This window comes from Pristiophorus japonicus, chromosome 17 (assembly GCF_044704955.1).
Source record: "Pristiophorus japonicus isolate sPriJap1 chromosome 17, sPriJap1.hap1, whole genome shotgun sequence".
Lineage (NCBI taxonomy): Eukaryota > Metazoa > Chordata > Chondrichthyes > Pristiophoridae > Pristiophorus > Pristiophorus japonicus.
The window spans coordinates 71,293,039-71,311,874 of NC_091993.1; the positions used below are offsets into that span (position 1 = coordinate 71,293,039).

General features: G+C 47.6%; 1 protein-coding gene across 3 annotated transcripts in view; it reads left to right on the forward strand.

Moving 5' to 3' along the window:
• The window catches only part of LOC139227789 (transcriptional enhancer factor TEF-5-like), a 498,356-nt gene that overhangs the window by 405,887 nt on the left and 73,633 nt on the right, over positions 1-18,836 (forward strand). For 2 of the 3 annotated variants that reach the window (XM_070858838.1, XM_070858839.1), the window contains exons 3-4: positions 5,841-5,905; positions 10,658-10,720. In XM_070858838.1, coding sequence (XP_070714939.1) covers positions 10,670-10,720 — 51 coding nt within the window. In that variant the 5' untranslated portion in view covers positions 5,841-5,905; positions 10,658-10,669. Of the gene's footprint in view, positions 1-5,840; positions 5,906-10,509; positions 10,573-10,657; positions 10,721-18,836 lie in introns of all 3 variants that reach the window. The other variant, XM_070858840.1, reaches the window with a different exon arrangement.

Genomic DNA, 18,836 nt, shown 5'->3' on the forward strand with positions numbered 1-18,836 from the left:
GATTGTATGTGAAGCACCTTGGAATGTTTCTGAAAGAGATGATAAAGTGTGGTATTAAGATTTTTTGCTGACTGATCGATCACTTGCCCCAAACATGACCCTGAGCCAGTCTTCTCTGTAGTGTCATTATTTGCACTTAAAACTCTTCGGCCTGGAGTTTAGGCTTTTCTGTTTTTGGGGCGGGAAAGTTAGCGGCTGGGAATAGTTTGAGCGTTAGTGTGTATGTTTGGGCAGCTGGGTCCTGCGTCGGGAGGCATTGTACACCTCTTGTGGAGCAAGGACAGGGAACGCCCGAGCTAAACATCCAGCCAGGGAGCGCTCTGAGAGAGGCCTGTGGGGGGAGGGGGGGGGGGGAGAACCTAAAAAACCCACAAAAACATTCCTAAAGCATTGCCCACACCACCGCAACACAACTCGCACAAAACATTAAAACAAAAATCACTCGCACTTACTTTTGGAGCCCATTACCTTTCTCTCCGCCAACGGAATCGTTGGACCGCTCTGATTTCCCAGGCGTTCATGGCGGGCGCACTTCCGGGCGGACAGGTCGGGCAAGACTCAAAACTCGCGCCGGTGTCACAACCGAGGGTGTTGCACACCCGGCGCAGCTCTTCCGGACGGTGCTGCTCAGCGACACGGCAAAACCCGACCAGCGGGGCGCTGGAGACCTCACCGTCGACTTTCACACCGCTCCGGGGCGAAACCGGAAAATTCAGCCCTTTGGCTTTCCACAATAAGTTAAAAGCTAGAATTGACCCCAGTGGCCCCCAGTTGTTGATGATCAGGAATGTAATGTTTGTTGTGCCGGTTTATATTTGTAGAGTGTTTATAAGAACATAAGGAACAGGAGCAGGAGTCGGCCATTCGGCCCCTCGTGCCTGCTCCACCATTCAATAAGATCATGGCTGATCTTCCACCTCGACTCCATTTGCCTGCACTGTCCCCATATCCCTTCAGTCCACGGTGAGAGTGCAGCTAGGCCCACAGGCTCCTGTAGTTCAAATTACACCCACTGGGCTGCATGACCGCCCTAAAGGTAAACAACGACTAGATTTAAACATAATAAACAGGCGGGTGCCTTGTAATTGCACAAGCTCGCACGTCCCACTGGTGAGTGCAGACACGGTGTCTGTACAAGTGCCCCAGCGGGAAGGCCGTAAGGACGATGCACTGCTCCTCATCAGCCTACGGATTCTTCCTGCGCAGGGCGGAGTGCACAAGTTGGAGACAGGTGGTTGTATTGAGTTTGCTCATGGGCAGACTCTCTCACCTCTGTGCCAGAGATCTGTGGCTTCAAACACCACTCCAAAACTTACAACACTTGCCGTTCATTTCCCCCTGCCCCCCCCTCCCCAATGTACATTTACTGTTACACAGGCAAATATGATAGCCAATCTGGGCACAGCAAGCTCCCACAAACAGCAAGCAAGATAAATGGCCAGACAGCCCCTGTAAACCCACCTATCGGCCCCCTCGCAACCAATGTTGCATTAGGTTTTTAAAGACCGAACTAGTTGTTTTTATTGGCTGTGTCTGCATGAAGATTTTTACGCTCTGCTTGTGTACCCTGAGGTGGCTGATGGGTACAGAAGCTCAGCTTGGGATCGAATAAGATGCAAGATTGCAAAGAGTCTGGATCAGCCGGAGACAGTGGCTGGGGTGGGGTGGATGATGAGGGATAGACTGTAGCGTTAGCCAAAGACAATGGCTTCAATCTTCCCAATGTTTCACTGGAGAGTGTTGTGGCTCCTCCGTGGCTTGAAATGAGATAAGGTATGACAATGGAGAGGTGGAGTGAGAGTGAGCTGTAGCTGGATCGGGTCAGAGTACGAACATATGAACAATGATGGACAGGTAAAGACCCTCTGGTCCATCGAGTCTGACCCACACAATTGCGATACCTTGTGTATCAAAACATATACACTCCGCACCACCCCAAACCATGTGATCTCCTGGGAGAGATAAAAAAAAACCCAGGCCAACTTGGGAAAAATAACTCTGGGAAATTCCTCTCCGACCCATCGAGGCGATCGAAGCTGATCCAAGAGATCACTCTGGTCATTAAATTCCCTGCAGTACCTCCCTTCTGTAAGAGGTGATCTCCGTCGCAGCCAGAAAAAAATCCAGCTTTTGCTTGAAGGAATTCAGTGAGTCTGCATCCACCACATGGAACAGCAGCTTGTTCCAGAGGCCTACTATTCTCTGGGAAAAGACCAGAATACGCGTGGAAGCTGACCTCCTGTCTGCCGATGGTTTCCCCAAGGGGCAGCTTTTAGATGAGGGAGAGGAGGTAACAAGGATCGATCTTGTGAGGACTTGAGAGAGGAGAGTGTGGGGTGAGAAGAGAAGCCATTGCTGGAGATGCGGTGGCTATGATTGGATAGGTAAGTGTAACCAGACGAGAGCAGACCCACTCAGCTGGTCAGTTTTGGAGGATGATGATGTAGTTGACCCTATCAAAGGCTGCAGAGAGGTCACAGGATAGGTCATTTGTGAGAGTGGTTAGGACAGTTTCAGCACTGTGGCAGGGGCACAAATCGGATTAGAGAAATTCAGGCAGGAGTTGTAGGGAAGATGAATATGGATGTGGGAGGTGACAACACGTTCAAGGACTTAGGAGCAGCAAGGAAAGGTTGGCGATGGGGCGGTAGTTTGCAAAGATGGAGGGTGGAAGGTTGTTTTTAAGGAGGGGGGGGTGATGAGGTAAAGGGACAGTCAGTACCCGAGGTGTGGAACCATTTACATTGTCAGCGAAGATGGGGTCCAAGAAGGGAAGTTGGGTGGGAATGGGATCAAAGGGAGCAGGAGGTGGGTCTGATGGGAAAAGTTGAGCTGGAGAGGACATAAGGGGAGGTAGGAGAAAAACGAGAGAAAGATGTATGTTCAAGGCTAGTGCACAGCGGAGCTGAGGAGAGGTCTGGTATCGTGGACAAGGAGAAGGGAAGGGAGGGAGAAAACTGAACACCATCGGCCCCAATTGTAACTCCAGGCGGATTCCCTGCTCAGGCCCGAGTTCAAATTACAGTCGGGTCTCAATGATGTCATCGGGCTGCATCATGCATATTGCACTCATATGGCAGAGGAGAATAAGGAGCCGGAACTATTTGACGGAGTCCAGCCTGAAGAGTTAGGAAGATGATTTTTCCCAAGCTGATTTAGGGTTTTAAACCATGTAGAGTAAACATCCAATACAACATCTGGCAGAGGGACAGATCCACTCCTGACTATTGCCTACCAACGGACACAGGCGAGTCTGCCCCATCTTGGTCTCAGCTGGTTCCCAGTCGCCAGAGAAGAGGGTTTTACATTTGTATTTCTGCTCTCTTAAACCAGAATTGGGAGTGTGGAGAATATTTTTTTTGTTTGAATGCGGTTGGAGTGGGATTGTATTGTTGGAGGAATGTAGGAGAGACCTAACCGATATCGTCCAGCCCAGATCATGAAAAGAGTTTCCATGCTTCAACAATATTCCTCCCTCACGATAACCACAGGCCTGCACACTTTACCGAGTGCCCACTCGAGCTCAGCCTTTCCACGAGACCCACCTCCTGTTCCCTTTGACCCCGTTCCCACTAAACTACATAAATGTATCCCTAGGTTCGGCCCAGGAGCTGGAGGTTCAGGTGATTGAGGAATCCAACCTAACCACCATGAGTCAGTTACTGACAGAAGGGGTTAAAAGTGAATCACTTTTGTGGGAGGATATTTCTGGAGGTCATTTTTTTTAGCAGATTTATTGAGCGAGTCTGCTCGGATCGGAATTTGGAGGAATTTCAGGAATGCAGTGAATAAAAAATGTGCCCTCCCATCGCTTTGGGATTTCACATTTCAGCCTTTCTGCAGTCTCTCCATCCTTACTGTAAAGAAAAGGCCTGCAATAATAGAATGCCTTTCACAACCTCAGGACATCCCCAAAGCGCTTTACAGCCAATTAAGTTTTGTAATGTAGGAAACGCAGTAGCCAATTAGTGATGTTGGTTGAGGGATAAATATTGGCCAGGGCACTCTTCTTCAAAATATTGCCATGGGATCTTTTACATCCTCCTGAGAGGGCAGACAGGTGTGTCAGCGGAGGTTATGTGCTGAAGTCTCGGGAACCCACAACCTTTTGACTCCGGAGGAGAGAATGCTACCAACTGAGCCATAGCTGACACCTGTAGAGTGTTTTAGATTTGGAGAGTATGCAGTTCGGGATAGGTTGAGCTGAGCAGTGTTTGAATGGGCAGTGCACAGTGTTTAGACCGTGTGGTCATGCCAGGAGGCTAGACAGATGGTGCAGTCATTATTCATCACCAGCTTGTTCTGCACGCAATTAACCGCTCCTGTGGTGTGGTGGACACTCTGCTTATTCCACTCACCACGTACCATAAAGCACTGGAAACAAGTGAATTGTCTACTTTTGTGTGATGTTTGCTGCACAAAGCTGAAAGTAACGAGACTGAAGACAGTCTTCTGGAACTGAGAATAATTTGATTGCTGCCGTGAGTCCAAGTGACTCATCTCCAAGCGGTTTGGGTGGGAAGGGCTTCTGGGATTTACTGCGGATTCAGACCACCTGAAATTCTAGTGGTCCACACACACTCACTGTAACTCGCAAAAGTGGGAGAGAGTCTCCCGAAGCCAGCAGAGAACTGACTTAGATGCCATCATCTTCATCTTCCTTGCCCCTTCCATCTAAACTGCCAGCAATCCCTGCCATCGATGGCTCCGCTCTCTGCTGGGCCGCAGAGAGTAAAACTTTGGATCACGAACCTGAATCAGTATTCCTCGATGTGCCAAAAGCTTTGATTTAATTTTGAAAATGGTGGCACATGTGATGGCAGCTGTGCTCCTTAGAAAAATGCTTCTGAATCCAAATCTATAAGAATTGGACCCAAGAATGGCCCAATGTGACTCTTTCATTGGGAGCTTCTCCCGATTAATACCACACACTTGAAAATCCATTTTTTTCCTCCATCTTCCCCTTGCAAAGACTTTGTAATCATAGAACATTGGCTGATTGTCGTCAGATACATTGTAATTTATCCTTTTTTCTGCAATCCTGGGACTAGACAGTAGGAATCTAGCTCTGTTGCTATTCTCGGTAATGTGTCAGTCGGCAGTTTGCCCGAGGCACAAATCTGTTTCCAATATCTATGCAGTGAGACTGTTGGACACCGATTTGTTTTCTTTTAAATTCCACTGGCAACGGAACCTCAAGCAGGTTGAACCCAACCAACTTGGGATTCGCTGGCAATCCTGTCTGAGAGTTGTGCTAATCCCTCCTGGTCAATATTTATCCCTCAATCAACATTACTAAAAAAAAACATTATCTGGTCATTATCATGTTGCTGTTTGTGGGAGCTTGCTGTGCGCAAATGGGCTGCCGCTTTTCCTTCATTATGACAGTGACTACACTTGTAAAGTACTTCATTGTCTGTAAACGCTTTGGGACGTCCCGGTGGTCGTGAAAGGCGCTATATAAATGCAAGTCTTTCTTTAACTCCCGGAACCGATCGGTGGAGGCGGGGTGATAATACCCAACTCGAGAGCGCCATTGCAATGAAATGTTTGTGATCCAGGTTTTCGAGGCAGTGACAGTCAATCGTCTTTTGGGCAATGGAGGACACCTCTGCTAAGCCTGATCCTGTGCTCACCCAGTATACGCACTGTCCATCATAAGTCACTGGGTAGTAATCAGGAGTGGGAACCCTGACTGATTCTCCCCCACCCCACAACCTGAGCCCAATGGTAGTGTCACCGCAAGTGCTGCCCTTTAAAAATGAAACACCTTGCTGCTGTTTGTTACATTAGAGAACATTTCAGGATTTAATTTAATTTGTTTTTCTTAATTCCAACAGGCCGCAATGAGTTGATAGCGAGATACATCAAGCTACGGACCGGCAAAACACGCACAAGGAAGCAGGTAAAGCTGGCCGGGGAAGCTTTGCTTTGGGGCAGAAGGGGTGGCTCGTGTTGAAATGTGGCTGCTGCTGCTTGAAGGCTGGCACAGTGGATGGGCAATCGGGCAGCGTGGTGGGCATGTAACAAGAGGAATAGCCACTTAATTAGGATCCGAGGAGCTAACACTTAAAACGTCATTTGTAAGGAGAGAAATTTCATGCTTTAAAAGTTCAGACTGTCATTCCAAGATGAATCGGGTGGGATAGTACAGGTTGGCCAAACATTCAGCCTTAGCTATCAGGAACTCTGTTCAATCAGGAAAGTTCCAGCCTGAATTGTACTCAACTTTACTCCAGACGTATAATTTCCTGTCAGCCATTTCTTCCAAATCCTGCAGAGAGAGTATGGAAATTTTTTTTTTTTTTTTTTTATAAGGGGAGGGGGCGAGGGGTCTGTTGCTCATCATGGTGAGGGATGGAACATCCCCCATTTCAGACACCCAGTGTCAGCATCAAGAGGTCCCGGATCAGGTACAGCATAGGCTAGGTGCTGTGAAGCTCCCTCTATCCTGCCACAACTCCAGTCTATGAAGAACGCCCCCTACTGCCGCTGTGACATCTTTACATTTCCTATACTGGCCATCTTTAAGCCCATCTGAGTGGCATTGCCAATTGGAGCCAAAGTACAGGAGGTGCTGTGCTGTGGGCCATAAGCCCACGAGGAGCTAGGATGGGACTTCCCCAAAGTTTGTTTCCTCAAGGATCCATGTAGCCGACAGAGGAGTCAGTCAGCCCATCAGTCTAAAAATATTGGAATGATTAATTCGCGTCTGTACTGTACAACCAGAGGAGGGCGATGGCCCTACGAATAAAACTCCCAGCTGAAATTAAAACTGGGTGAGATTGAGAAGGGAATGAATGCGAGCGAGCTCCTCTCTTGCCGTTTGCAAGGCCCCCAAAAGATGTGTTGCAAAACACCCGAGAATCCCTCCCCGATATCTGTCCACTCTAAACAGCAATTGCTTGTTGGATAAAGGCATTGATAGGGGTAGATAAAGAGAAACTATACCGTGGATCGAGAGAAACTAGATCCTCTGGTTGGTGAGAAGTCCAGAACAAGGGGGGCATAACCTTAAAATGTTAACCAGATCATTCAGGGGTGATGTCGGGAAGCACTTCTTCACACAAAGGGTGGTGGGAATCTGAAACACTGCCTCAAAAAGCTGTTGAGGCTGAGAGTCAATTGAAAACTTTAAAACCGAGATTGATGGATTTTTGTTGAGCAAAGTTATTAAGGGACACAGAATCAAGGCGGGTAGATGGAGTTAGGATACTGATCAGCTGTGATCTAATTGAATGCAGAATAGGCTCGAGGGGCTGAATGGCCCACTCTTGCTCCTATGCTTTGTTCCGGTGGAAACTCTTTAATGCTTTTACTGCATTATCCCACGGATGATTTTTTTAAAAATCTGGTCACTCAGAGTCCAGTCTGTAGTACAAAGTTTGTTTATTTGCACCCCAGCTCCCCCAATGATTTCCCCTCCCCTCCTTAAGGGGTAGGTGGCAGAGCATTTCCTCTCACCCCTGGAATGGGCTTCTATGGTTATATAGACCACACCCAGCAATGGTGAGAGAAAGGAGGGGAGTCCGTGCAGAAGGTAACCATCTCCTGCTCTCATTTGGTGCTTTATTGTAACACGGAAGCTCATTTAGAAAATCACTGCCTTCCAATCCGTTCTTCATTTAATCTCACACAAAGTCATTTAGAAAAGTCAACAATTAGCAAGTAGTTCAGACCAAACCACATCGTCACCAACTGGCATCCGGCTGAAAGAGTGGCACTTGGAACCTATCGGGGTCCAATCTGGTAAATATTGGCCTTGTTACCAGGTCAAGCTTTGGCATCTTTTAAGTGACAAAACAAGGAGCCTTCCTGAATAGACTCTGCTAACCCCCAGATGAAATAACTCAACTTGAGCACAGAAAGGGTTAAGTGTGGGAGCAACCTGTGTGTATACAGGTATAACCTCCTTAAAACTGGAACCAATCTTCAGACTGACCAGTGGACCGTTTTCCATTTGTGAATGCACAGTGATGGAAATACCCATATCGTGCCACCTTTACCCGACATCACTGGGAAAAGGTATCGAGCTTCTGTATTAAAATGTGTCTCATTCTCAATCATGGTGACTCGTCTTCTCCCTCCACAAACAATCAAAGGTTTACCAAATACATTCCTGAAAATTGTGCCCTTTCTAAACTAAACACATGATTGAGTGACTCATCTTATTTAAATTACATTTTTTTTAAGCAATCAAAATGAGTAGTTGCATTCAGTCAGAGGAGTTCATTGTTGTGATTGGACACTCAACGATTGGATGTACCTCATGGTGCATGTATTAACTCAGCATCCTCGGGAACTGCACATGGTGAATTAGTTACTGATCCAGACTGTAGCACTCACTGAACCATCTACTAATAGTGGTTCGAGGTTCCCAGTGGTGTGACATTGGATGGACTGTGAAATAAGAGAGGATCTTAACCAGCTTCTGCCTCAAGCTCGAGTAATATTCTATTGGAACTGGACATTGGTTCAGTGACTGGGAGAAGGATGAGCATTGTTATTCCTGGGGACAAGCATCAGCTTCTCTCAAATAAGTTGCATGAACAGAGCTTGAGATTCTGCCGGAGAGCCATTGGGAGGGATCGTCAATGGGTTTTACTGCGAGGACCAGCTGCGGACTCCTGGGGCAGTTCACCCGTGTCCACATGCTCCATAAACCCTCGGATTGCCAACTCTGATTGGATATATACCTGGAGGTATCATCACATGACCTCCTGCCCCCAACCGCCCCGCCTCCATGCTTCTGTCATTGGTCAGCCGACACGTCCATCCTTTCAGCTCCCCGCCTGCCCACCAATTGGAAAGCGAATAGACTTTTCATTAGCCAATAGGATGATTTCTGAATGTCAGACACCACCCCCTCCTTCCGACCCATATTTTTTATAACTAGTAAACTAAAGTATTAAAATATATATAATTTTTAAACCACAATTTATTTTCGTGCTGCTATGATTTTTCTCCTGGGTGTCCTAAAGATTAGTCTTTTGTTCCTGGAGATTCCAGGGCAATCCCAGGGAGTTGGTAACCTAGTAACAGCCATCTCCAGGGCAACCCCGGAGGGTTGGTAACCTAGTAACATCGATCTCCAGGGCGATCCCGGGGGGTTGGTAACCTAGTAACAGCCATCTCTTGGAACACAGTGCATGAGAAATGCCATTATAGTCACCCCCTTGGATTAGGCAACAGTTAACACAACAGTCGGGCCATGTCAGTCCTGCCCACTCCTTGCTGCAGTCATTCCGATGAGGAGGTTTTTAAAGATATTCAAGGGTGCAACCTTTGATTCCCCTGATGGAACGAACGCTCCTGGTTGGGAGTGGCACTCTGAGGGGAGCACAGGTCAGAAACAGCCTGCCCACAGCCCCTGTAAATGGATGGCCAATCAGTGGGCTGCAGGCCTGCAAAGCGGGGAATCCGTTCTGTAGTCATGATCTAGAACCTTCTATTAGAGCAGCCATCTTTTGAAAGTGGCCAACCGTACCTTCCTTGGAAAGCAGCAAACTCCCATCTTAAAAAAACTCAAAAGATTTGGATCTGTTCAAATCGACAGAAATAAACTCGATTACTGACCTACAACCTGACTGGTTGCTGCCTTAGGTCAACACTGGAGAGGTTAAAATCCCCCAAGGAACTAACCATTTGTTTGTGGACCTTCTCCTGTCTTAACCATTTCCCTAACAAATTCAAATCCCTGCTCGTTACCCAGCGAGATCGCAACGTTTTACTCTGTAGGGGTGGGGTGGGGGGAAAGAGTGAAGTTAACCCTTTACAGCACTAATGCAGTTTATATACTTGAAAAAGGAAAAAAATTGCGAGGCTACGGGGAAAGAGCAGGACTAATTGGAGAGCTCTTTCACAGCCAGCACAGGCACAATGGGCCGAATACACTGATAAACAGCACTGATAAACAGTAAAAGTGGGGCTGCCCATGCATGTGGAACTGTAACCCCAGCATGTTGGGTGTGGGAGGGGACTTTTGAATTACAATAGATAAGCAGCGATGACCTCTCGTAACCCAAGATCCTGCGATAACACCAGATTTACTGTGTGAAGAAAGATCCCTATTGACCACTGGGCTGAAACCATCATGTTGTGATCAGTTAATTATTTTATGACTGAAGGTGAAATTGGAGACACGTGGAGAATTAGAGGAAAGTGCCCAATAAGAACAGTTCCGTTGGTTCTAGTAAAGCTCTGTGGCAGCTCAGAGGGTCCATTTCTGCTTGCCATAGCAACAAGTGCTGGCACTGCTTTCCTCGAGAACAAAGGCAAAAACTGAGGGACATTGGCTGCCTATGCGCAGTGTGGCTGGCGGATGCATGGCTGTGTGCAGTTGCGGAGTATCATGGGAGCTTGGAGAAGGGGGGAAAAGGCGGTGATGGAAGGCTTGGCTATGCATGTCCAAACTAACAGACTAATAATGTAAAGCACTGTGTACAGTAGTGACAAGAAGCATCGTCTTTCACTTGTGTTTTTTGTCTCTAAATTATCTCGTCGACATAGGTGTCTAGTCACATACAGGTGTTAGCCAGGAAGAAGGTGCGAGAGTACCAAGCAAGCATTAAGGTATGTGCAGCCGGCATGAATCCGGGGGACATTCATCTCCATGGTTACAGGCTCTTCTTTTCTTCCCCTTTGCTCTTTCCTGCAGGTGTCTAGTCATATGCAGGTTCTTGCCCGAAGGAAAGCTCGTGAGATTCAGTCCAAGCTGAAGGTATGCGCTTCTCTGCTTTGGCCTTGTGATTGGCTGCTGGCTGAGGCTGTATGGCAGGGGTAGGGAGTTCTGATAACACCATCCTTCTGAGCCACATTCCTGCTCAATGTACCGTACACTTCGACTGGGGGGGGCGCGCCTCAGGGTTTCACCGCGACTCGGACTGGCAATGGGCTCTCTGAATATTGTAAAGATTCACACACACGGGTCCATACAGCAATCAATTTTTAAAATTAGCCCTTTGCACTACCAAACAATTTGTGGCCTGTGGGATAGATACTTATCCAACTCCCTTTTGAAAGATAAGATTGCGTCTGCCTCACAGGAATATTCTGGATCTAACTGGGAACCCAGGCTTCTGCGGGATATCTTGCTACCCCAGCATTGGAAATTCTCCCCCCCCCCCCCCCCCAGCCAACAGTTGCATGTTCGAGACTTTTCATGCTCGTGAATGGAGACTGGTGCAGCGCCTGGCTAGTGTGGCGGACTTGGCCAAAGTCTTTGCGAATTTGCCATCTGCCGGCTGGTAAGGTGGAGGATTGTGCCACAACACTTGACAGGGTTTGTCAAGAGGGGAATATACAATGTCATCACGTCCCCAGCCCAGCCCACGGCTGCGTGCTTTTAGCTCGACTTACAGCCAGAGATCTAACTCCTGTGGCAGCCAAGAGTTGGAGATTTTTTTTCGAGCAGACTTGGCCAAGGGATCACACTTGCCTGAAAATTTCCCAGTGCAGTCACTTTGCTCTGTTTAAGCTTGACGGTTTGCCAAGAGCAGGCTTCAATAACACCCCCACTGTCCCAGCTCCGGTGATCGTGACCAAGGGCACCGTCCCAATCTAAGTGAAACCTTGGAGTTCCACAGTGAGACCGTGCCAAACTTAATTAGAAAAGCTATCAAAAGAGCATGTAAATACTGAGTCACATTTGTGTCGGTAGCATGTCACAAATTTTAATAGAAATGCCCCCATAGGTCCATGCCCCATTATAAACTAATGCAGCAAATCACTGCTTCAAACCCCTAGTCGCAGTCAGGAAAAGTTAGCACTGGAGTTAAACACTAAACTGCAGCAGCAGTCTTGGCCAATGCCTATCTCACCAACTTCAGCAAAACAAATATTATGATTTCAGCGAGCTGGTGACAGACTTGCAGCTAAGAACTTCCCTTGAAGGAAGAGCTCGTGTGTTGGAGTCTGGCTGAAAGGCGGCAGCACAGACTAGGCCAGCACAGGCATCGCTTTCTCTGCATCAGTCATCTTTTCCATGCACTGCCCGGTGTTATCAGAACTGCGCTATACCTCAGGTCCAGGCCTCGGCTTCTCTCTGGCTAATTATGGGATGACTTTTTTTATTTTGGCTTTGTGGCAGTGTGCAGTGAAATCGCAAACTAACTCGCTTCCTGTGCTTTGTTCACTAACACCTCCTCTCCCTCCGTGCAACCGATACCAGGCTTCCACAGGCTCTCTTGCAATCTAGTCCCACTTCCTTCCTCCGCAGTAGCTCTTCCCGACACTCGGCTGCCTCGCTGTTGAAAGCGGGCTGCGTTGAAGTCTGCTACAAGTCTGATCCCCCAATTACTGCAGTTGCTGTACGAGGAATACGTATCATAGGGCTTTTTTCAGTGGCCAAGTCAATTAACCGAAAGACCAATTCTGTCTCACGACACTGCCTGAAATTTTGGATATTTATAGATGAAGAAAGGTCGAGCAGGTTGGGCCTACACTCATTGGAGTTTAGAAGACTTCGAGGTGATCGTATTGAAACATAGAAGATTCTGAGGGGGCTTGACAGGGTAGATGCAGAGAGGATATTTCCCCTCGTGGGAGAATCTAGAACTAGGGGGCATAGTTTCAAAATAAGGGGTCGCCCATTTAAAACTGAAATAAGGAAGAATTTCTTCCGAGGGTCAAGAATGTTTGGAATTCTCTACCCCAGAGAGCTGTGGAGGCTGGGTCATTGAATATATTTAAGGTAGAGAGAGACAGATTTTTGAAAGATAAGAGAGTTGAGGGCTATGGGGAGCGGGCAGGGAAGTGGAGTTGAGGCCAGGATTGGATCAGCCATGATCTTTATTGAATGGCGGAGCAGGCTCTAGGGGTCTCAAGTGGCCTACTCCTGCTCCTATTTCTTGTGTTATTTTGTGACCAAGTGAATTAGCCGAGGACCACTTCTGTCTCACGACAATGTGTAAAATTTTTGATATTTAATGGGAGAAATAGGGGGGTGATCTAATTCAGGTGTTAAAATAATGAAAAAGAAGTTGACAAGGTGGATAAGGAACAATGTTTCCTGCTGGGAGGGGAACCCAGACAAGGGGCACAGATTCTTAGCATTCAAACTAAGCCAGCTGAAATAAAATTCAGGAAAACATTCACGAAGATGTTGGGAGAGCAGAAGGGGTTGCCCCAGAAGATGCATAGATGCAGACATCACAGCAGGTGCTCAAAATGGAGAGAGACACTCACTTGGGAAGAAAGGGCATTAAAGGTTATAGGAGAAGAGCAGGGAACTGCAATTAAAAAGAATGAGCTGACATGGCTTGACAGGCAGAGGACTACTCCTGTTCCTATATTGGTTTAGAGACCGTTTACTGTGGATTTTTGGATTATCAGTAATTTGAGCAGCGAGCGAGTCCTGCAGGATCAGTGCACCACAGGATTGACCCTCCCGATTCAGTAGCTCAGTTTATTTTCCCCCCACTCTCCTGGTACCCTTGTACGATGCCCTGTCCTTTCTATCCAACCCACGCTGCTTTGCTTGCACGTCACCCTGAGCCAAGGCAAGGCAAGAAAATAGGCAGGTTTCTCTTTCTCCTTCCAATTGCTGAACTCATGAATTACAGAACACAACGTGGCCATATCTGGGACACGAACCTGACATTTAAGGGGGGACAGCCCTCGTCACTTGTACATTGAGGTTTGAAAATCCCATTTCTCGTCGCCACCCCCACCCCCCACAATTCCGAAATCTCTGCCAATCAACCTTCTGCTTGGGAGGCAGCTTTCCGTCCCTGAGCCAATTGCCCAGCACCTCCGAGATTGGTTGCTCAGCAAGCCAGGGCGGGGCCGACCAAGGAGTAGGAGAAGAGAGGTCCGAATCAGCATCAACTGATGTCCTCCCACAAGTTACTGTTCCCAGTGAACTGCGCCAGTGTCTGGCACTGCAGTGTGGCCATAGACAGTAGAGCTCCCAGAGTTAATCCTGGACATTCACGACTGGTGCTCACTTCGCAGTGAGGAAATCTGAAATAATTATCAAGATCCCACCCAAGGGGTTCTCTGTTTAACTAAGATCCCTTCGATGTGAGGGGACGTAGATGTAAAGAACAAATACAATTTATATTTAACAAAATTAAGCAGAGCCACGGAACACAAACTTTGTGTTTAAATTCTGCAGCAAGAGGTCGGTGTGGGCGCCAGTAATAGTTACCATTTGCAACCAGAGTCGACTCAGGTAGACGTTTATCGTTTTTCCAATGGAGTGTGATTTGGTTAGTCATTCGAACTCCCCACCGAACAGCACTGTGGGAGCACCTTCACCACACGGACTGCAGCGGTTCAGGGCGACGGTTCACCACCACATTGAAGGGCAGTTAGGGATGAGCAATAAATGCCAGCCTTGCCAGCAGCGTCCATATCCAGAGAATGAATTAATTCATTGTGACTCGCTCTTTGAATCATTAAAAAAGGGCAGTAAGCAAGCGATGATGAGCAGCATGTATAGATTTGGTACACAGAGTGGGGGAGATTAACAGGAGCTTAGTCACATTTCCACAAGATAGTGCCAGGCTTATACCCCATTCTGCCAGTTTTTACCCGGTCTGCTTGCTGGTGTTACACTTCTATAGGCATCATGAGAAATAGGAGGAGTAGGTCATTTGGCCCCTTGAGTCTGCTCCGCCATTCAATAAGATCATGGCTGATCTAATCTTGGCACTTTCCTTCCCGCTCCCCATAACCCTCGGCTCCCTTATCACTCAACAACCCTCTGTACAGCCGCTCCTCGTAACTGGTCTTTGACCACAAACATCAGCCACCTAGCTGGCCATGGAGAGCCTCAGAGCAGGGCCCACTCCTGTGCTTGCCTGATGCCCGCCCACGCACACACTGCCTGGCCAGCTGGAACGGCCTCAGGCCACTTTACCGCTCCCTAACCCAGGGAGCAGAGGCCAATTATAGTACCCTCTCTTGCCACTCCACCCCCCCACCCACCCAAACAAGGATGAGCCAACTCCGAACCGTGGATCCGGAGGGGCTCAGGAGCTTCCTGGTTTGTGTGTCGTTGAGCTTTGCACTGCCTAACCCGCTGAGCCATTGAGGTGAACACCGCTATTAAAACCCAATATATGGGCAGTAGGCTGTTACCCTGCCCTTCAGCTGGTTTGTGGCCACTTTCACTCCAGACTGTGGAGAGAGGAGGCTGGTGGTGCAGAGGCAGTGCCTGAAAGAAACAACACCGAGGGGATGCCTGCTCAGCCAAGTCATTTCCACATGGAGGTGAAGGACAAACTGCATGGTGTTAGAGCGAGACCCGGGCTCAGAGTAGCACTGTGTCCAAACTAACCTGGGTTGGGTCGCGTCTCCACTAATAAAGCATGCAGCATCCACCCCAACGCAACTGCAGCTCTTAAACTGATAGCTAACTTGGCAGGGAAATACCAAATAGTTAAAGCTTAGCAGACTGTCTCCATGGTTTTACTCTATTAACACTAACCAGATGAGCAAAGGCCCTCTTGCCCACCCCAGCTGGATATATTGGGTTAGGTCCAAGACAGGCTTGGCATGGATTTCCCAGCAGGCATTTTGCTTGACCTTAAACAAGGTCACAATAGTGCAGAGAAATGGATCACTTACTCCAGCCTACTATATAGAGAATGTATGTGATGTCTCAACCTGCTCTTGGCCTTAGGTCCACCACAGTGGATGCTTTGAGCCTCTCATATCCCCACACTTTCCCAATTGGAGGGGAAAATGTCATTTTGCTTCAATAGCTGCACCAAAGACATGGTTACTGGGAGATGCACGAATGGCCAGGTCGTCATTTTCCCCTCCGGGAAAGCACCTGGGCTTCATCGCCCCACAGTAACAGTTGAGACTCATCCTGGGCAGCCATGGCCACCGACCTCTGTCCTGATACTCCATAGTGGGCTACCCTTGCATTTAAATCCCGCGCTAGCTGAAGGCTTTAGGGGGGTTAGCATTTAGACCAAGTAAAACCAATGCTCGCTACTGGTTTTGGGAATCCCCCTCTCCCCCTCTCCCTCGACGCTCCTCCCCAATCACCAAATGCAATGGCTTAGACTGGGCCAAAATTTCATTGCCTTTATCATCGCTCTCATACCTTACCCAAGTGACTGTTCTTCATGTCTGTACCTGGACAGGGAATCCCATAGCTGAAATAAAAACAGAAAGTGCTGGAAATACTCAACAAGTCAGGCAGCATCTGTGGAGCGAGAAACAGAGTTAACGTTTCAGGTCGTTGACCTTTCATCAGAACTCTCAGCTAGTCAATCCGATCACGGTGGCCATTCTTCACCGCGAGCTCCGCCCTAATCTTCACCGCGAGCTCCGCCCTAATCTTCACCGCGAGCTCCGCCCTAATCTTCACCCAGTGAAGAGACGGACCTCCAGTAGGGTGACTTTTCAGAGCAGCTTTTATCAGCAATCCAGGATGTCTCCTGTTGCCGTTCATAGGTTAGAATCACATTCTGGAGGCTATAAGGGTGGACCAGAAAGAGTGATCTTATGGCAGGGAGAAATCAGTGAAAATATGGGTTTGTTCTGCGAAGATCTGAATGGTGCATCATTCCTTAGAATGAGATTCTTGGCATCGCCAGCAAGGCCCCACACCTAATGGGTGATGAACAAGCATCTTTGTCACAGGAAGACCGATTGTCCGGTTTACATTGGCATTGGAGATTTGCACTATTCAAGTTGGACTTCTGTTTCTTTTTAAATTGTAGGCACAAGGATCCATTTAGATACCAGTTAGGGTTAAAGATTACAGAGCTCCCTAGTTCGAGTTTTGGGTCTTCTGGACTTCACAAGCAGACTTCTGTTTTCATGTGGTTCAGCGAATGTTACTGGTCAATAAGTCAGGATAGATCTTTCCTGGTGTGGAGTGACTGCTCCATCTACCGTTAGAGATTTCTCTTAATGTCTCTTTGCGTTTACTGTGGAACGATCACCCAGCGATGTACTGACTTTACAGCCAACCTCCCTTCTCTTTTTGCTCTACAGCCACCTAAGCATGTTTTTGCTGTTAACCTCTCCCATCCTCCAGTGCCATTTGCCCCCTTTCCCCTAAACACCTCCAGCATGTTGCATGATTAAAAAGCTGGTTCTGAACTTTGACCTGTTTTCATTTTCTGGGCTCGTCCACATTCTTTACATTCTCCGGTAACAATGAAGTTCATGGTTTTGTTAAACCGTGGGATTGAGGAGTGCAAGAAGCAAAGAGGAGAGAGATAACAAACAGGGGATGGACAACTGACTCCTGTTCGTTGGGACATCCACTTATGAATTGTCCGCGTTAAATGGACCGATCAGTTTAATTTAAATACAGTGGGGATCAATCGGACTTAGAATTCCAGTTAACCAGTCTCTGCTATACAATGTACTAAAAAAAAAGGCCCATCTTTGGATGGAGTTCATTCAGGGGCAACGACCACTCTAATTGCACACTTCCACCCTAGAAAATATTTTACAAGAGAAACTCTTCGCCTACCTCATTTTCTTCCACAGAGTAAATTTCATTTTCTCACAAATTCGGTCCGCTTGAGAAATGTAATGAGCCACACGCTGTGCTCCATTTTGAAGAATTCCAACTTGCAACCTGGATTTCCCCATGTTCCACCCCAGAAAAACTATTGAATTTAGACCTCTGCTTCTCCAGCCTGCAGTGCATTCTGCTTCTCCAAACCTGCAGTGCATTCTGGCCAGATGGTACTAGAGGCAGCTTTCCAGAATTTTGAGAGCTTTTAAAAAAAAGTGTGTGATGGGGAAAGGAGCCTGGTAGAGAACACAAGGCCAGAGTGTTGTCACCCACCCCAGGGTGCAGCACAGGAGTAAAACACAACCTGTAGTGGTGAAATAACATGCAATGCTACAGCCTGCCAGCACTCCAGCAGAAAGCTCCAAACTCTTGGTGAAATTATGTACCCCATGACCTTAAATGTTCTTTAGCAAATCTAGATCTCCCAAGGAAGTTTCAATTTGCAACTGGTGTTTTAACACAGGAATTCAGAGGAAAAAAAAAAGGTTTTGCTGCAATTCTTGCAATGGAGGGGTGTTAAATAGGACAAGATTTTGATCGCTTGTAAAATATTTTCCTTCTCCCAAATGACGAGCCAGCTCCAGCTGCGGGGGAGGGGGGGGGCGGTTCTGTGCATCCAACTCCCATCTAATGCTGCGGTCTAATTGGCCGTCACAAGTCAACCTCGACAAGTAGAGAGCTCGCCTCTGTTGCCGATGACTGATTCTGTAGATGGGACTTTAACAGGAATTGGTGTCTTGGAGGAGGCACAGCACAGAGCAGCTTTCATTACTTTCCCACGCTGGAGTGTTAGGGATTGACGGGATCCGTCAAATTGTTGTGTTACATGGGGAAAAATTGGTTCACAGGAGTAGCTGGTTCCTGGACTGAAGTGGAAATTGTCAAGCCAGTCAGTTTGCACACTGGTAGTTTTGCACCATCTGATTCTCACTCTGCAGATGTTTCGGGTGAGGAAACAGAAATCAGGTTTCGAAACAGCTGACTCCGCATGAGTAGAGCGAGGGGAATAGAATCTGGTACAAGAGCAGAGTGGGAGGCCAGGAAAAGGTGGGAGGAGTGCACAAAGGGCAAATTTTCTCTTGCCTTCAAACCAGAGGCCATTCGGATTAACTCGCATCTCCACATAAATCTTAAGGAAACACAGAATACAAAACTGATGAAATCCCTGAATTGATGAAATTACATTTTATTAGCACCTTTCACAACCTCAGGACATCCCAAGATGCTTTGACAGTTTTTGAAAGCAGTCACTATTGTAATATAGATAATTCAGCAGCCAATTTGCTCACAAAAGTTCCATAAACAGCAATGTGATGTTGGTTGAGGGATAAATATTGGCCAG